Source organism: Tribolium castaneum, chromosome 7 (assembly GCF_031307605.1).
Source record: "Tribolium castaneum strain GA2 chromosome 7, icTriCast1.1, whole genome shotgun sequence".
Lineage (NCBI taxonomy): Eukaryota > Metazoa > Arthropoda > Insecta > Coleoptera > Tenebrionidae > Tribolium > Tribolium castaneum.
This window is the reverse complement of record NC_087400.1, coordinates 7,106,739-7,126,915: the sequence shown is the minus strand read 5'-3', so window position 1 is coordinate 7,126,915 and position 20,177 is coordinate 7,106,739. Positions and strand designations below refer to the sequence as shown.

General features: G+C 35.0%; 2 protein-coding genes across 9 annotated transcripts in view; one reads left to right on the top strand and one right to left on the bottom strand.

The window, feature by feature from the left end:
- CASK overlaps positions 1 to 20,177 on the top strand; it is a 98,025-nt gene that overhangs the window by 42,232 nt on the left and 35,616 nt on the right. The window lies entirely within an intron of this gene.
- On the bottom strand, positions 12,788 to 14,260 carry LOC135265218 (uncharacterized). Of its 2 annotated transcripts, XM_064358046.1 has the most exons (3): positions 13,695 to 14,260; positions 13,558 to 13,649; positions 12,788 to 13,503 (listed from the first exon to the last, which is right to left on the bottom strand). In XM_064358046.1, the coding sequence occupies exons 1-3, from the start codon at positions 13,957 to 13,959 to the stop codon at positions 12,847 to 12,849; spliced, it is 1,014 nt and encodes a 337-aa protein (XP_064214116.1). In that variant the 5' UTR covers positions 13,960 to 14,260; the 3' UTR covers positions 12,788 to 12,846. The 2 variants fall into 2 exon arrangements, with proteins under 2 accessions (XP_064214116.1, XP_064214115.1); XM_064358045.1 differs by having other exon boundaries at positions 13,558 to 14,260.

Sequence of the window (20,177 nt, the reverse complement as noted above, 5' to 3'; positions counted from 1 at the left end):
AAAAAATATTTCAACAAGTTTAACACGATATCTCATTAAGTGAACACGATCTGAGATTATTGTAACGTAATTGGCGTTGTAGTTTCTGAGAACTGTCATCTCTGTCAAATCTTTGAATTAGTTTTTTACTGATTTTTTGTGATTTCTAGGCAAAGTTGTTTCAAGTGTTTCATTTCCGCTATTTTTAATGTTGTGTATTTATTTGTTTTTGCATTATTTTGACGCATCTGTCCCTTTGACAGTCATTCACAAACAAAACATTACGTTTAAATTGTATAGATGACTTGACGAACAACCATTTTTGAACACATTGTACAAGGTGCCCAAGTGAGGTGGTAGATACTTTTAAATGTTAAAATATTTAACTTCATTTGTAAAAAAATGTAACAAATACGAACCTTCATCATCTCTTAAAATTGTTTGATTATGCAGCAGGAATGTTTCGGAAATGATAAAACGTATTTTAATGAATTATTCTGTTAGTGGATTTTAGGATATTGCTTTTAATACTGATGTTTTTAAGCTAAACTTTGTTAGTCGATTTTGCTTGGGTTTTTAAATAATCTGAGTTTTTTAACTAACAAACTCTTTTTAAAAATTTAACACAACAAAACTCAGAATTAAGAAAATATTAAATTAAGTCAGCTCCTAAAAAAGATTAATGTTTTTTGGACAGTTTTTGACGAGAAGCTAAAATCATAAAGAATTTTAGAAGTTGATATTTTTTTATTGTTTTGTGTAAAAGGTTTTTAAAAATTTGATTTTCTAAAAATATTAATAGTGTCTCTTGTTGTTAGTCAAGAGATATTTAGCTTCAAACATAAGAGAACTGAAACTATTTATACGAAAAGTGAAATTTTCAGCTAATAGCACTCATGTTAAATGTTAATCCTAGACTATAATTTTTGATTTATTACATTTTTGACAAAACTCTTTTAAAAGGTGAAAGTCATGTTGGGTGTTGCGTTTGTCGTTGCACGTTAAAATGACGCGAAAACCCTTCATAAGCAATAACTCCACGTGATTAATTTTTTGCAAAATCGTTTTTCACCTGCGTTTCGCTCCGAGTTCAATCATAACAAAAGCTTCACAAATCGCATTTCCCGTCCGTATTAAATATTTAGGATATTTCTTTATTCGGTGTGTTTATCCAGCGATTTTTGTTCGGAATATACGCTTTTTTAGAATAATGTTCAAGCCTTTGGCTCATTTCTCTGCGAGGAAAAAATTGCGTTCTAGCTTTTGAAGATTACATCATGTGAAAGGTCGAATTCTGTATACATTTTACCGGCGATTTTAATAAAATAACTTGAGAGGTGGGCTCTTGAACTATTATTCAACTCGTTAAACGGGGATATTTCGTTGGTCGATAAGTGTATTTAATTTTTTTAAAGAGTTTTGTTCAAGTGCAGCTTGAATGGAAACTCGGTGATTGGGTTTTATCAAGAGGAAATCCTAAAACTGCATGCCGAGACTAGACTGAATGCATTTGTTGATAAATCATGAAACGCATTTATTCCAATAACACGTTTGAATTACATGGCGTCCGGTGGAACAATCGCGATGATGTGTTGGATTATATAAATCTGTATTTGCGCTTTCGATTTTTGAAAGCTTTAGTAATAATCTAATTCGAGCACGATTTGTTGATTTAATCGATTCATTTAACAGTTTGTGCAGTTGATGAAAAGCTCCGTTCAGATTATTTCAGTGTCTCCTCTGGCAGACTTGTCTTTAGTTTTTTTTTCGGAAATTCCGTCATTTAACACGGTTTTTAGGTCAGTGCAGTAAGTTTTTTCCTTGTATTGTGTCTATCGACCGGTTTACATGAATGTGTATGACACGTTTGCTCTCTTCCGTTGGATTTATCAGACGTGCACACATCCTCGGCAATTTTAATCCAACCGTTCGCCTTATCGGAACGAACAGACCGACTTGAAAATCTCCAAACACCCGAAAACTGTGTCATAAAGACAACTCTAATTGGAAGTCCTGGCATTTGGGACCATCAAGATAATGAAATCTAATGAGACAAAAGTGTCGTTGCTTCCAAGGAGCAACGAGTGTTTGGCAAGATAGGGACGGTGTATTTTTGCAATTTTTGGTCTGAAATGTGGTCTATTACCATCTCGAACACGTCTATCGCCGACAGTTAATTCGTCCTGGAACGGGTTCGCCCGCTGAAAAGTGATTATTGCTAGTCCAGCTCGACATTAATGGATTAGGCCCCACGTTGGGCGCCACACGATTTTTAAGTTTATGGTAATTTTCTCTCAAGGAGTGTCTACTCTAAATTATTGAATCGAGTGGAACTCAGGTGGATAATGGAAACGTTCACGGTTCACGTGCCACCATTGCCTTTCCAATCAATCAAACCGAGAGGGAATTTTTCACTGTTTTGTCTTTATCGGAAATAATTAATGTCTTTGCCTGGAAAAGTTTCTTTTCCATTAATCATGGCCCGGGATTTGTATACTTTAATTACACCTGTATCTAAATATTGACCGTAAAAGTGGGACCATCGATCATTTGGGGCTGTCACGGCTTGAAAGTGTTTTCGAATATCAACTAACAAAGTAGTGAGATGATTGAACCTCGTGGGTGCTTAATGAGGGCAAACTATTTGAAATTTTTTAATGGACGCGCTTTCAGGGTTATCGATTTCGCACTAAGTGCACACAGCACGCGATTATTTTCCGAGGCTAAGTGCGGGATTTGTCACTAGCGCACAATTCATGCCAATTAAGTCGTGACAGTTTATGTTTTCGGTTATGATAAAGCGTAAAATTTTATACCGGCCGCTTCCAATAAAGACCGAAATGAATAATATAAATGCGGCTGTAAACTTTATAAGACTTCAATTTATGGCTGGATGAATTTTCTTTATGACAGTCTAATGAACAAATCGGTTTGTTCCTCCCTTGCGACGAACAGATTGAGTTTTGATTATTCACGAGGATGAGTGGCAATGTAATCATTTCGGTTGGAAAAAATGCGTGACACTGTATTGTGATAAATAAAAGCCAAGTTGAAGTTTTATCGGTTGTGTCAAGCCATAGATACATTTTCAATTACAATGTAATTTGCTCGATTCGATCGGTACGAGTGCTACGACTGCGTACAACTCGACGTTTTCGCATCTCGGGAACGATGTTGCTACTAATTCGGTCATTAGTATTCTAATTACTTATTTTCGGCGAATTTCGGGCTAGATCCATTTCTTTGGCGGGCGGTTGGTTATACATTTCGAGTGGGACAATAGCTTCAATCTCCACAAGGAGGGGACTCTTGATTAGATTTTACCCTTAAATTTTGTTTCGAAATTTCGTTAAGGAAGCTCTGTTTAACCTTAAACGAGGTTTAAACTACAAAAAAATCCGGACACTTGAAATACTAATTTTTTTTAAGTTTACTCAATCAATTAGCTAGTGTCTTAACGGAGTTTTGAAGAAATTTTCATGATCACATTGTACTTTTTGGGGCTACACCAGCCTTAAACCGTCTTCCTGTACTTTGGAATAAGGTACATAATTTCAATTATCACCTTGTTTTTGGTTTAAATTGTGTTTTGTTACTCAAAACTGCTTATCAGATAACAGTTTGACTCATTTGTAATTTCTGTAATTAAATTGTGTTTTGTTACTCAAAACTGCTTATCAGATAACAGTTTGACTCATTTGTAATTTCTGTAATTAAATTGTGTTTTGTTACTCAAAACTGCTTATCAGATAACAGTTTGACTCATTTGTAATTTCTGTAAAGATTTTTGCTTTAAGCAATGTTGACCGAAGTGTTGAATATACTGTATAACGTCATAATACCGCGAAAAAATGTGCAGGACGTACACTTACAGTTTTGTAAAACATAGAGATTCACAAAAAAGCCAAATTTGGTCGTGGGAGCTCAACAACTACTCGAGATGACCGTTTTCTGGGATTTTCTGTTTTGTGAAATTGTGGATTGTCATCAACTATGCTTGCTGGACGATTAGTAGACGTTCGTAAAGTAAAAATTTCACCTCCAATAGTCTAGAGGAGACTCAAGGAAGGAGGTCCGTTTGCTAAAAGAGCGGCTGGAAATTTTAAATTAACGGTAGCTCATCAAAGATTAGGGTTTAAATTTGCACATCCCTATGTGAGTTGAGGCAACAAAAAATGTAAGAACGTACTCGCTACTGATGAGTCTAGATTTAGTTCAACATCATCAGACCGTCGTGAAAAAATGTGGCAAAGACGAAACAAGAGATTCAGTCAATGCTGCATATCACCCAGAACGGTATTTAACAAAGTAGTAATGTGGCAGTTTAATGTTCTGGGCTGGTACATCTTTAGAAGCCCATACCGATTTGGTGTTTGTTGAATACTAGACAATAACAGCAGATGGTACTTCCTCAAATCACATATGGTTTCCTATGCGCCATTTATTGTCAGAAATTATCTTTTTGTGGATGAAAATGCTCGCCATCACATTGTTGTCTGATATTGAAACAAGTTAATACACGATGTTTTTCGTGCTCTGCCAATAGTTTCGACTTGAATCCAGTAGAACTAGTTTGGGAATTTCTTGGCAAAAGAGTGGAACGTTGCTAACTCCTGCTTAAGAATGGTACTGGAGGAAAAATGTTCGAATTCCTCAAAAGATTACCACACCCATTCAAAGTAACACCCGTTAATAATCTTAAATTAGTAATTTTTTAGATGTTAATTTCTTAAATGTCTCCTTGTTTTGGTAACTTCTTGTTGTTTCATTTTGTTTTCTCATTGCGAAGATGCTGTTTCTTATTAAAACACAATATAAAAGTTTTCATAATTATTTATGCACTATATCAGAAATTTTAGAAGTGTCTGGAATTTTTTGAGCGGCTGTGTATTACGACAATATCTTCCACCAAAATTTGCTCTTTTGAGAAGTTTTTTCTAGATACTTTTGATGACAGCAAAAACATCGAAAACGATGATTTAAGCACCAATTGGTTGTAAATACTTTATTTCAGGCGATTTCTTGCTTAGAAACCGTAAAACTTGCTCTATAATATCCAAAATCGTTTTAAACAGTTCGGAAACGACAATTTAAGAAAGACATTTACTGAAATTAGTAGATTTTGGACAACTTCTTACCTATTAATGGCAAAGCTCGCTTATAAATCCAGAAATTTCTTTATTTTTAAACCGAAAACGTTAATTCCAACTTAGTAACAACAAAACTCACTCTAAAATTGCTTTAGACTGGCTGAAAACAAAGATCTATGCACCTGTTTTTTTGCAATGATTTGATTTTGGACGATTTCTTTGTCGCGATTGCTTTCTTCTGTAACGACAGATTTGTTAGTCTTGATTTCGTAAATTTTTCTTGATTTCGGATAATTTCTTGATTAAAAACGGTGAAACTTGCTGTAAAGTATTTAAAATTGCTTTAAACTTTCCGGAAACGCTAATGTAAGCAACAACTTTATTGAAATCAATAGATTTTGTTTGTCCTCCATAGCCATATCGTTTAATAGACGTAATAAGAGCTTTTGGTGTAACACTCGTTACTAATCTTAAATTTGCAATTTTTTTTACGTTTTTTTTTAAATGGTAATTTCTTAAATGTCTTCTTGTTTTGGTAATTTCTTGTTGTTTTTTTTTGTTTTCTTACTGCGAAGATGCTATTTCTTGGTTAAACACAATTTTTCCTGCACCACAACAGAAATTTTGAAAGTGTCCGGAATTTTTTGAACGGCAGTGTATTACGACAATATCTTCCACCAAAATTTGCTCTCTTGAGAAGTTTTTTTCTAGATACTTTTGATGATAGCAAAAACATCGAATACGATGATTTAAGCACCAATTGGTTGTAAACACTATTTCAGGCGATTTCTTGCTTAGAAATCGTAAAACTTGCTGTAGAATTTCCAAAATCGTTTTCAACTGTCCGGAAGCGACAATTTAAGCCAGACTTTTATTGAAATTAGTAGATTTTGGACAAATCCTTACTCATTAATGGCCAAGCTCGCTTATAAATCCAGATATTGCTTTATTCTTAAGTCGAAAACGTTAATTCCAACTTAGTAACAACAAAACTCACTCTAAAGTTGCTTTTGACTGGCTGAAAACAAAGATCTAAGCACCAGTTTTTTGCAATTATTTGATTTTGGACGATTTCTTGGTCGCGATTGCTTTCTTCTGTAACGACAGATTTGTTAGTCTTGATTTCGTAATATTTCTTGATTAAAAACGGCGAATCTTGCTGTAAAGTATTTAAAATCGCTTTGAACATTCCGGAAACGCTAATGTAAGCAACAACTTTATTAAATGAATAGATTTTGTTTGGACTCCATAGCCAGTTTGGTTGTAACACCCGTTAATAATCTTAAATTAGTAATTTTACGTTTTTTTTTTAATGTTAATTTCTTAAATGTCTTCGTTTTGGTAACTTCTTATTATTTCATTTTATTTTCCCTTTGCGAAGATGCTGTTTCTTGGTAAAACACAATTTTTCATACACCACAACAGAAATTTCGTAAGTGTTTCTCTATTTTCCTGTCTATTCTGAGTGAAATTAAAGAGTCTTTTAAAATTGAAACGTAACCGTCTAGCGCAACTGAAAACGGCTCTAAACACTTAAAACCCTGTTTAAATTCCCACCATATTAATGCAAATTCTTCCATTACGAGCCCATTTGCAATTTAACGCGCAACATTGAAAGAAACTCTTTTTTTTCGCTATTAGCCGCTCGCAGTGCGGCAAGTTTATGAAAGTGGTAGATATGAGAAGCATCTCATCAAAACCGCATTACTTCGAATGAGTTTCAATTCATTGTCATCGGTGCGAAGCGTCTTACCCAATTGAATTTTATCGACCCAGTTTGAAGGGTAATAGGTGAGACTGGGAGTCGGATTGATCTGATTAGGAGGAATTTGTTTCGGCCTTTCGTATTGTCGTTACGCTTTATTAATTAACTGGTTTGATATTGTGGATTCAGAGTGACATTTTCGCCAGATGCATTTACTCTAACTAACCCAAAAACCGAAATTTGTTAATACGGCGGAGAGTTGCCGAGTTTTAACTCAATTAAGGCGAGGAATTAATGCAAAGTGCTTTGGTATTTAATGCAAGTTGTTCTTGGAGGTTTGGGGGCAACTCTGCGACATTTTTCCACGAAACAGCAATTTGATAGGAATGTGTGCTATTAAGTTCCTTGTTTTTCGTCTGGGTGAAGCGATACGAATTTTTGAAGCCTCCAGAGACGATGCCACTTTCGGGTTAATCGGCTCGAATCTCGAAACTCGAACTAGTTTCGAGTAAAAATCGCTCTAGTTTCTCCAAACCCACTTTCTAAAACAATCAGATAATCGAGCTGCGCTCATAAGCACAAAGACATATTGTTCCAATTGGGATGCTAGAAGAGGCCGAGTTTTCCTCGAGTTTCCAAGCCCTATTAGGGGGGATTTTCGTGGATTCAGGGTCGATTTATTGCGTTCTAATTGAAACATTTGCAATTACTTGAGCAAAATTCGCATTTGCTTGGGGTTGCGATATTGTCAATCAGGTTTTCCGGGTCGCTGAGTGACCCGCAAGCTGTCGCTACAAACCAGGCCATTATCGTGAGCCTCCCACGGATTCCGTTTTTGGCTGTTTTTTATTTTTAAGTCGGATCGATGCACGGAAATATGTTTCCTCGTACAATATTCAGTTTTATCACCACAAACATTGATTATAATCGCTCCTTTGCGTCCCATTATTTCTCCCCGAGGAGCGCATCATGTTGCGCAACCTTTGAGAAACTTGTATTTTCTGCTTGAAAGTTTCATTTGTTTGGTTCTTTGTAACAGAGTCGGACTGTTATTGGTCAATTTTTTGCTTGAGGGGGAGTCTAAAGCTCGAACTAGTTTTAAATATGAAAAAGTTGACGAAAAACTCTTCCAAACTTGGAGAGACATTGACGAAAGACCGGCTTTTATGCACTTTTTCCATTTACATGCAAAGTAGACGTGCGAAAGACGGTTCATTAGCGCCGCATTTAGGGGCCTTAAATGTATATATTAGGATCGATCAAGCGGAAAATTTCAACGTCAGACTTAAATGTATGGGGGGTCCCTGCGACCCAACAAAATATCCAAGATTCGCATTATTGACAGCGATTTATGGACACATTTAACTAAAGCCCTCGATTTTCCGACAAAAAATCAACGTTTTCACTAACGAAATCGAGGATCTCTATCACCGATCTCAAGACAAGTACAAATGGAAATTCCAAACTTTCGGAGCATCACGCACTCTACACAATCCGGCATTAAATTCATTCATTTTCTATCCTGTATGTTCGCTTCACGAAAAGTTTTCCAGTTAACTTTACCAAACACCACCGCTGTATAAATTTCCAGAGACTTGAGGTTTTGTACCTGAACAGTTCGACCGAAAATTTTCACCGAATGATTTGTGTGTTTCGAATCTTCTCGAGTTTAAACTGTCCAAGGCACGCTTTCCTTCATGGCGCCCAACCAGGGGCGAGATAAAAAGACGCTACAAGGCTAGCAATAGACGGAATACGTTCCGCAGATGCAACATTGGGGGACCGTAACGAAGCGGTCTCTAACAACTTCGAGATAAAACAAGGGAATAAGCATAAACTCAAACTGTTTACATCCAGGGTTGATTTCAGGGTTTTCTCGAGAAAAATCTCTAAATTTTGTTAAAGTTTGAAGGGTTTGAGATTTGAACAATAAAAAATAAATGTGTAGTGCTTTTATCTGGAAATATATTTTGGCGCCCAACGCGGGGCCGAGATAAAGCAGACGCACGAGCGCAAACAATAGACGGAATATTTTTCTCGGTCACAAGATTAGAGGAAGGCAACAAAGCGGACTTTAATGGTGGCGACATAAAAGAAAAGAATAAGTATAAACTTGAAAGTTGCTTTCATGTAGCGGTCATTAAATTTCTTTTAAAATAACATTAGAATGAAATTAGTTTCGTGAAGTGTAGTCGGATTTGATCTTGGAAGTTGCAAGTCAAAGCCAAGTTAGAGGGAAGTTTTAATTGAAGTTGAATATGGCCTCTCTGGCGATGTTCGCTGATCGGTTTTTCGCTGAAAGTCTTGTCGAATGCGATAATTGATTATTGGAGTCTTGAAGGCAAAATGTTTTTCGTTTTGGCGTGAGAGTGGGGCTTTTGTGTTTGTAAGGAAGTTCTTTTCGTTGCAACATTGATACAGTTCTGACACGGGGCCTAAGAGCAATCGATAAGACAACCGCATGATGCGCCTGAAACATATTGCCAGGGGGAGAAAAGTCGGGGCGAAGAACACGACTTGTGAAATTGACGATTTATCGAATATTTGATTAAATGTTAATTTATTCGGGTTGCAAGTTGTTCAAATGTCGTGCAGATGCGACCGCGCTTGAATTCCGAGTCGGTTTTTTGCATATCACACGAGGATAATGATTTATGCACGAGTGATGTGGAGTGGTTGTATTCGAAGGAATACCACCTAATCCGTCCTCAAGATTGATCGCAAAAATGCGCACGAATTGGAGTGGAAGTGTGATAAAACTAACGTGTCAGAGTTGATGATAAACGATGGCAGCGTCATGCTTTCCCCAAAAATGAATCTTTCCAAGCAAAAGCTTTGTTTTAATGAAGCATAAAAATTAATTCGAGCTGTGCCACAAACGGCATGATCAGATTAACTATAACGCGTCAACACGTATATTGTCCCAGTTTCATTGTGGCACTTGAATGAAATCACCAGAACGGAATTGCTTCTTGTTTATCTGCGGTCCATTGAGGGTAACCTGGCCGAGATTTATGTAAGTGGCCCTTGTTGTAAATAATGCGATCGATAAATTTGACAAGAAACTGGGACAATTAATGGATGAGTTATGTCGGGAGCTACAACAGCACGACAAAATTTCATTTATGCATTACAAGCTACGGATCTTGAATCCGAATGGAATCAAGAGAGGAAATCCTGGACCGGAAGTGTCGTCGACGAGTGACCGGCGACACAAACTGAATTATTGCCCGACCAGACATGAGATTTTGTTTATTGGGACGTGACGTGAAAACTTTCATGATTTTTTGTTACGATCCATCTTTATTCCATCCTAATGGCTTAATAAATCAATTTGCAGCTTCAAACTTTTCATCCATTACACAAAACTTTAAGTACTGGTTTTTGTCCATGCTCTTTCCGTTTTTCCCCTATTATCTGTGACGTTTGTTTTGTTACGTTCCTTCAATTCTCTCATCAGGAAAACTATTCCATCTGTTGTTTTTCTTGTTGCATCTTTATTAATTCAGCCCCACGTTGGGCGCCAAAAGAAATTATTGTTATTGATTTCCGAATTCGTGAATTTTGATATAAACCAGCCGATTTCACTAAACGCATTTATTTGGGGAACAAACAACTTTGTTAAAAAATATTAACTTGATCCTGTATTATCTAAACTCTGAAAGAAGTTTGCATCGAAAAATCTATCTACAATTTGGTTTAGGTGTTTTACGTTAACAAAGTTTGCTTTGTTCTCTTGGGAAAAACTTTAAAGTACAGTTAACTTTGGCTAAAGATTGGCTTGTTTTGTTTTAGCGTCGTTTTAAATTTTAATTGTGGCGAAAATTATGTTTGTTATCATTTGGCCCCGCGTTGGGCGCCAAGGTATCTTGGCGATTTTAAAATAAGCAAATGTGGTTGAAAAGTATTTTCACTTTCAAATTACATTCGCATTATCTCCAGCTGGTGTTTTTTATCCTCCCTTTTTGCTAAAACCGATCTAAACTTCGTCGCCACTTGCAGACACAATGAAACCGTTCTGGCGCTCAATAGAAAACTGCTTACAGCATCAGAATTTCAAAGACGTTCGATGTTATTTTTTAAGCCGTCATGACAAATTGATTTAACTTTGAACGAGAGACACGTGACTGATGGATCATGCGTGTAAGCTGATCTCGTCTATGTCAAGGACGAATGTGACACAATTGGTAACAAGAGACGCCTGGAAGAAACAGAAAACTCTATTATCCGAGTCTGTAAAAGACAGATTTCGATGAATTCGAGTTTCAAACTTCTTCTGACAGCAACTTGTTTAAAATCCGGTTTAATTAAAACAGAAGGGTCGAAAACACAGTCCCAAATCCGCACAACGGATGCGAGCAGGTGTCATGCCTTAGATCTGTGTCCGGAAACTTCAATTAGGAACTCCCGGAGCGCAATCTATTCCTCCCGAGTGACATAATTAAACTTTTCATCGAACGGATTTTTAAGCCTGATGCGGGTGTTGATTTAGGCTAACCGTGAATCAACAAAGGCCATGCTGGCCGCTTAACCAATTTTTAACCCATTTATCAATTAATTAGCATACTCGCCTGATTTTTTTTTTGTTAGTTTCTGAATTTGAAGAGACAACAATGAAATTACTCTAAATGGAGGATAAAACTACTACATGTTGGTAAACTCGCTTTGAAACAGTTCCTATTGTTTTATTGTGAGTATGAAAAAGGGGAAACTGTAATGAACGTTTGTTCGCGTTTTTTCTTATTCTGGAGTAACGCAAACAAATTACGTTAATTTGTTTATTAAAACTGTTAATTTATGAGCAGAGTCGCGCGAAACGACCGTTTCTTCTGTATCGCAAGCAATTATTTTAATTGCCGTTTTTCAATTAACTTCTTGGCGCGAAACGGTGATCATCTTTCAGAAGACGTTTAATTAAGTTAAAGAAGGGGAAAAAAGTTGGCGGACACGTGAACAACCCTTTTGTCAGGGTGATTAGCATGTAAATGGGTTCATGTGATTGATTTTGCGATACATTGAGCTCTTGTCTCCGCGAGGTCACATCCGATGGCTCATAAATAACCCTAAACTGGGGGAAAAAGTGCCATACATCACGAGGTCAATGGCGACATATTTTCCAAACTTTTCAAGTGTCATAAAAGAAAATGTTTCCTGTTTAAGCGATTGGGGACAGGAACAGTAAGAGCCTGTCAGGAAAATAGTTATCTTCCATTAACATTCCTGTGCAACCCCTCATATGGTAATGCGTGAGGGAACGTGCGACTGTGGAATTTTAATGAATGGGCAAAGGCAGGTTTAGACATTATGGCAGATGGCATATAGGCGTGTAAACACGAGATGAATTTGTTCAATTTTGACGGAAACTAGATTTCGTTGTTTTAAACAAATAAATGCGGAAAAATCGTTTGGGCCTCGTCATTAATACGTGGTGGATAAAGTCGAATACGTTGTTTATTACGGAAGCTTTAGGAAGAGGAAATAAACCCGACTTTGGAGTAGATAAATCCCTGGGATATTTCTTTCGGTTTATACACATGCACAAAGTTTGTGGCTCTGGAAATTGTAAAATCTGCAGCTTACGATTGCGTCTACCTTGCCAGCACGCATTTATAAACGCTGAATCCGTTTTAAAGCAGGTGGGAGACTAATCGCTTTTTATTTACGAGCTGTGCTGCTCTCTGTGGGACGTTTATTGGTTTATAATTGGGTTAGCGAATGAAATTCGGGGCAATTATCAGTGGGTGGGATTTTTCAGAATAAATAAGCTTTTTCTACAGCCGTCAAAAAATCGTGACATTTATGCATGGTTACCTATGCGCGAAGTTTGACGTTTTTTCACTGTGAAAAAATATTATTTTTTCACGGTTTCACAGTGAAAAAATAATATTTTTTAACTGTGCAGGCAACTCGATTTTTCAGATCATTTTGTTCCAACTTATTTCTGTTACAATTTTAGTAACACGAAAAGACATCAACAGCAACCGAAATGAAGAGACGGATCGATAATGAGAGGTAGTTTTAAAGGTTTTATAATTATACAGAACAATATTACAAAACAATAATAATAGATATTTACTTTGACATATGAAAATTAAATGTGCATGACGAAAACGTGCCCCCGTTTATCCCCAGAGGCCTGAGTGAAGACGCTTGTAAATGAAAGTTATTTTCGCCATTAAAAGAAGCCGATGTAGAAGGTTGAGTGATTTTGTTTTCTTCTGTGGAGGAAGAAGGTTGAATTTTATTGGCAATTTCAATTTTATTATTCAAAGAGTCCTCGATGTAACTTTCTGCCACTGTGCTGCTTCTCCAGCCCCCATGACGTTTAATTGAAATTAGATCACCTCCAGCATTCGCCAAAAGAGTGGCAGAGCTTCTTCTGAAGCAGTGACCAGTATATTTTTTAGGTTCGTCTTTGTTAAGCCACTTTGCAATCAAACTTGGTATCTCTCCGATTTTGTTAATTCCAACATTTTGATTCACACATTTTCCGTTGGTATACTTTAAAAATAAACGGTCACTAGTCGCCCGTGGAGGCCGCAAAGCTCTATATTTTCTGACAATTTCTATATTTTCTAAATTTGAAACAGTAAATATTCGTTCGCAGTGGGTTTTTGTATCAGGCACCTTCACAATTAAGACAGACTGTTTATCTTCTATGTCAGTTAGCTTCATTTTAACTAATTCTTCACGTCGAAGGGCTCCCGATATACCCAAAATTAGCACAGTCTATAAATAAAACGAGTTGTTTTGATTTGTATTACACTAATATGATAAGTTTACCTTCATCAGTAAATATATCTTGTCATCTGCTTCATTAATAAACTTGCTAATGTCTTCTTTGTCTAAAATTTGCGACTTCTTGCTTCTGTAACCTACGCTTTTGCTTTTCAGGTAGGGCACTAACTTCGGAAACTTACGTGTATCGATATTCTCTTTAACGTTTAAGGTGGCTTTCAACATCGCATAAAGGGCCCAGAGTGTTGGTGGCTTTAAGGTGGTAGACTTTTCTTCCAAATACGCCAACAAAACATTTTCCGTTACTTGATCAATCTTTTTCATAGAACACCACTGCCGAAACTGAAGATACGTTTTTTCGTACTGCGGTCTTGATTTAGCAGGCAAAAGATTCGACACTGCCGCGCTTGCAATTGCATCTATTTCGTTTTCGCTGCTAAAATCCATCACACTTCTTCAACAAAAATACCTATTGTGACAAATTTTTCGCAACTATCACTTTTATTTATCATCGTAACCATGCAAGCAACTCGATTTATCAGACCATTTTGTTCCAACTAATTTCTGTTACTTTTTTCTTCATCTGGAGGCTGTAGAAAAAACGTTGTTTGTATTTCGTGGCGAAATTCATGTTTTAATGGCGCCTTCGAATGTCTTTTAGGTCTCGACCTGGCGGTCTCGACTAAAATAACATTCTCAGGCGCCATTAAAAAAACACTCATTTCGCGCACTTAATACAAAAATTACTATTTTGTTCAGATTTTTCTCCCCATTAGTTTTCGTGTTTGCAAAAGTTAATAGGGTCAATCGGTTTATTTATTTATATGATGACTGCTAAAAAAACGTGTTTTTCTACGCTCGTAGTTTCCGCTTTTTCAAACTTTGGTTCTCAATTGTTCAAAAGTCAATCACTCTTCAGTTTTTAGTACGAATTAACTCTTATTTCGATTTTCTCCTGGTTTTTAAGATCTTAAATTTTGGCTTTTTTGTTGTTTTTTTACTTCACTTCGTTGACCTGGATTGTGGATTTCTAGTCTTTTGAGACACGTAGGCTGAACTTTTTTGAGGTTTTTTTGGGTTTTCTGATTCGAAATACTTGTACTGAGTGTATTGTGCTTTTTACATTACGAGTTACGAAACCCTTAGATATTTTTAATTTTTTACTAATTCTGAGGAAGCAGTTAGTTGTTTCCGGATTTGTGGTTGTACAAATTTTGTGTTTTTTGGATTTGACATAAGCTGAGCTTTCTTGAATTTGTTTAGGGCTTTCAGGCCCTAGTAGCACAGTTTTACTGAGTTATTTTTTGGCTATATACCGTTATACACAAATCTAACAATTGGTTCTGTTAGACTTAGCTTATATAACGGTTATCTAACCTTTATATAAGCTAAGTCTAAGGTTAGATAACCGTTATATAAGCTAAGTCTAACATGTTAGATAACCATGGTTATATTACAAGTTATTTTTTGGCTATATACCGTTATATAACCGCAATACACAAATCTAACCATTGGTTCTGTTAGACTTAGCTTAATAACGGTTAGATGACCGTTATATAAGCTAAGTCTAACATGTTAGATAACCATGGTTATATTACGGTTATATGACCGTTATGTTTCTTAAGCAATATGGCCCAAGGTAGATTTACGGTATATATCAGTTTTCTAACCATGGTTATGTCTAGCGTATACAGCAAAGGTTATGTGACGGTTATATAACTGTTATGTAAGTGATGCAGTATAGCGTATTATTGATTCAGTTTATATATCGGTGATCTAAGTATGGTTATGTTACGGTTATATTTAATATTCGCCGGCATTTTATAATAATAATTACAAAGCAAAATAAGTGATCTAATAAGTTTTTGATTATATGGTTGAAAATTATTTAGTTTGTTTGCAATAAAGTACATTCAACACTGATTTTTGCTTTTTTTTTCTTCTAAGTGTTGCAACCACGTGAATTGTCATTCATATTTATAGTTTATCGTCTAAGTAGAGTACAATTTTAATTTATATTTAATTGAAAACTGAAAAAGCCTATCTAAATGTATTTTAGTTTTGACCACAAAGAAAATGAATTTGTCAAAACCAAAGCAAATTATTCCAAGAATAAATGTTTTATCACTTTCTACCTGTCGACCTATTAATCCTACAATGTTAAGCTGGGTTTGGAGAATTTGTCTAAAGCTAAGAAAGCAATGAAGAAAACAGTGAACAATACGTTTTAAAAAATAGTAATACTTTAGTTCCTGATTAATGTAATTTCTTTACAGTTTGACCAACTCTTGTTCTTTGGAGGAAAAACTTAACACAAAAACACTGATTACGTTACAAGCTTTGCCATAAGATGGCATCTCATCTTTCGTCATCGAACATTTTCTTGCAGAAATCGTTCTAAAAAACTCTTGGAATTTTTCAACATGAAACTAACAAAACACTGAACAATATTTATTGTACACTAGTGATGTCGTCCACCCTAAATAGGCTGGATAGAAGGACCAATTTATTTATCCTAAATATTTTAAATTTTAATTTGTGTATAAAAATCTACTATGAGTTTTTTTATTAAATTTATGACAAGAGTTATACAAAAAAATATATATAAGAATGGTTACATAAGCGCAATATAAAGGTTAGATCACGAAACATAACCGAAATATAACCACACGTAGAAAACGGTTAAATAGCGACACATACCCGCAATATAACCGAGATATAAGAGCTGTTATATAACCGCAACATAACCGCGCGTAGATAACGGTTATACAAGGTGATTAACTAACAGTTAGCTTATAAAAGCGTCACATTTGGGAGCTGGCGGTTATATTGAAGGTTACATCTCGGTTATATTATAAGTGTGTTACTAGGGGGTGATCTAAATTGACAAGCTACTGTTTTTGTATTCGTAGCTGCATTAGTGTGTTTTTTGTATTACGATTTACAAAACGCTTTAGGTTTGTTTCTAATTTTGAGAAATTAATTACATTTTTGATTATGTTTTTTTTGGACTTTTTAGCAACTTATGCTGAGCTTTCGTGGAGTTGTGGCTGCAGTATTGTGCTTTTTGCACACACTTGGACAAGTTTACAATTATAGTTTGTTATTTCCAGTTTTAGCATTTTGATCATTTCATTTTTTAAATTTTGGATACGCTTTTTCTGTTTTCGGGTTTTTAAGGCTTCATGGGGTTGTTTAAGGTTTGTGAATTTCTAGTTTTGGGTTTCAAGCTTTTTGTGGGTTTCTAGCTTTGCCTTGAACTTGCGAATTTTCGTCTCGATGCGTATTGATTTGAACATCTTCCGCTCGTTTAAATGTTACAACCTGTTAATGGATCGTCAAAAGGGCGATAATTGCTCATCAAGACGTCGAATGCATTTTGCACACCGAATGCCAAGTAATGGAATTATTATCGATTACTTTGCTTGTGTCGCGCTAATAAATTTTCATTGTTTGCGCAAGAAAGAAGTGCCTTCAGCTACCCTTAAACCAACAATTGCGACCTCACTTAAAAAATTGTGTCACTTCAGGGTTAGCAAACGACTTTAATTAAATTTCAGTAGTGTGAAGAAGATTCATATCCAATTTATTGCGAGTTGCTCTAGGTGATATCTTATTATCGTGCCTAATTAGATGTGCTCAACATCGCTTTAACAAGGAAATTACGAGTGTATGTTGTTTTGCAAAACAGCGCTGTTATCTAAAATTAAAAAAAGAACTCACGGCTCGTGTATTCCTCGTTGCGAGAAATGAGCAGCTTTTTAGCTGCATGTATCGATTTTGTTCAATGCAATTCTCAACTTATTTGCTTTCATTGTTGGCGCGTCTTTTCCTAACAGAGCCATGAAGTGACACGTAAAAACTCTCATTTCGATAGTCGTGGGTAATTGCAAGAATTTAATCAAACATCGCGTTTCATTTCGGAATTCGAAACGTTGTTTATTTGATTTTGGATATTGTTCCAACACATTCCACTGAAACTTTATAATTACGTTAAACAATCATTATTTTTAATTGGCAAGTTTTTGATGAACGCGGAGGCTTTTATCGGATATTAAAATCGTGTTTATTGATGCTTGGGCTTAGTTGTGTTTTTTTACACAAGAACTAGCGTCCCGAGGGTGCCATTTCTCGAAATGACTGTCCAACCCGCTGGATTATATTGGATTTTAAAGCAGCTTATTTTTCAGGAATGTGAAACATGAGGACGTATTAACTCGCTTATTACCCGTCTTGTATCGCGTTTAATTAATAAGCAAACATTTCACCACCTGCATGTGGCTGCCACCGTACGGGTTTGGGGTCTCTCTATTGACTCTCGCTTTTTTAATCTCTGACCCTAAATCACGCTTTGATATTATTTCTGGGGCAAAAGGTGACTAATTTGACAGGTCCCTAGAGGGAAATAAACGATCGAACGGGCCAACGTGTTGCGTTCGCTGTTCAACTATCAATCATTTATTTTCTCCGACATAAATTTGTTTTAATTGAGAGGCTGGATTTGTGACTTCGCAAGCAGCACACAATAGTTTAATAAACGTATAATTAAATACACTACTAAAGTAACAATAAAGTTTGCATACAACGTGCAAAATCGCGAAGAATGTCCGCCATCTGAGAAAATTCTAAAATATTTTGGAGTAATAAATTTAGTTTAGCTTTGAAAATACTGTTATTAGCGTTTATTTGTGTTTATTTTTTTTAATTAAAACGTGTTCTTTTTCAGTTAAAAGTGTTATTTTAACAATTATTTTTAACTTTTACTTATTTTCGGTCATTGTTTAAACAGAAGCTATCGATAGAGGAAGACAACATTTCCAAGGCCAACAAGATTTTACATTTTTCAAAATTTTAATTTTTTTTAAGTTTTGATTAAATTAAGGTATGCATGTTATACCATATAACTCAGAAAAAAAATGCTCTTCACAAAAATATTAAATTTGATCTTTGTTGTTATTTAAAAAAAATCAAGTTAGCCTTGTATCCGAAGAACAAATGGAGATAGAAATTTAATAAACATCTGAAGCGATAGAATTTATATTCTCTTAAACAAATACAAAATTTCAATAAATTTTAATGAATAGTTTTTATAATATCTAACTGTATCCATACTTTTTAGCGATCCTGTATATTTATATCGCGGAAGCATAACATTTAACAAATTTGTCAGATATCCAATAAAAAAACGTTAAACGTTTAAGTATAAATCAGGTATACTTTATAGGCGTTCTTTTTATATCAATTGCGAAATAGACCGATTTTACACCTGGTTTACGTATAGGCTGTCCCATAACGATCCAAAAAAAGCTCCATAACTTGTTTATTATTAAAGATATCGACTTTTCCATTTTTTTGAGATAATAGCTGCGTTTCCGCTGCATGTTTCTATAAAACATTACGCTTTATATACAGGCTGTTCCAATAAAAAAAACACTAAAGTTATGTTTTTTTAAATTGAACAACCGAAATTTTATTGCATCTTTGGACGTAGGTTTTAGTACTGATGATTTAAATCTTAACTTGTGTTGGTCGATTCTGCTTAGTTTTTGAAATAATTTGATTTTTTTGACATAAACACGTTTTATTTAAAAATGTATTACAGAAAAACTGAGAGTCGTAGAAAAGTAGGACTCTCACCACTTTAAAGGGAAAAGTTTAAATTTAATTCTGTTCCAATTGTTTAGCGTATTATAATTAGAAACATAGAAAACTTAGTTTGTTAAAAGTTGAATAACTTGAAAAACTTAAATGGAACACCCTATTTTTTGTTCTTGCTTCTCATAGATTATTAAATTGTTTATCTAAAAACATAAAGTTTCAAATGCCTAAAGTTAATAACTAAAACGATATTTCACTTTAAAAGTTAATTTTAACGACAATACACACTATTCATGAACATTGTTGTTACCATAGTAAACCATATCATACCCATAACAACTTCTCCACATACTATTTGTTGGAGTTTATACGGGAATTTAAAGATTCGTCATTAATTTAAATTTCAGTTACTTCACTGTAGTAGATGACAAATAATGGCCTAAAAGTAACACAAAAGGTATTATTAGCAGAAAATTTCACTTTTTGACTACTGAAACAATACGTAATATTTTTTTTTAATGTTTATTGTTAAATATCTCTTGAGTAATCAGCAAAAGACACTTGACAATTTAATGGTCTTTTAAATGCAAAAATAAAAAATTGGGTGTTCCATATAAAATTTTTAAGTTATTCAACTTGCAACAAACCTCTTCATTTTATTTGCTTCTCGATTGCACAAAGCTAATAAAAATAATACATCCTTAAAGTCTGATCTTTGTTCTTTAATGTGCTAAAAGTTCTACTTTTCTGAGATTCTTAGTTTTTATGTAATGATTTTTTTAAATAGCGTGTTTTTGTCGAAAAAATCAAATTATTTTACAAACAAAACAAAATCAACCAATAACAATTTAGCTTTAAAAACATCTTTTCCAAAAATGTAAAAAAATATAGGTTGTTCCATTTAAAAAAACATAAGTTTGTGTTGTGGCTAATTTTAGAAACAGTCTGTATACTTGAAAATAATTTTAAGTAAGTCAGGAGGTTAGTATGTACGGCTTTTGTTAAGAAAAGGATTAATTTTCTAACATTTAAAGTCAATAATGGACTTTTTCACATCGCTGGGACAG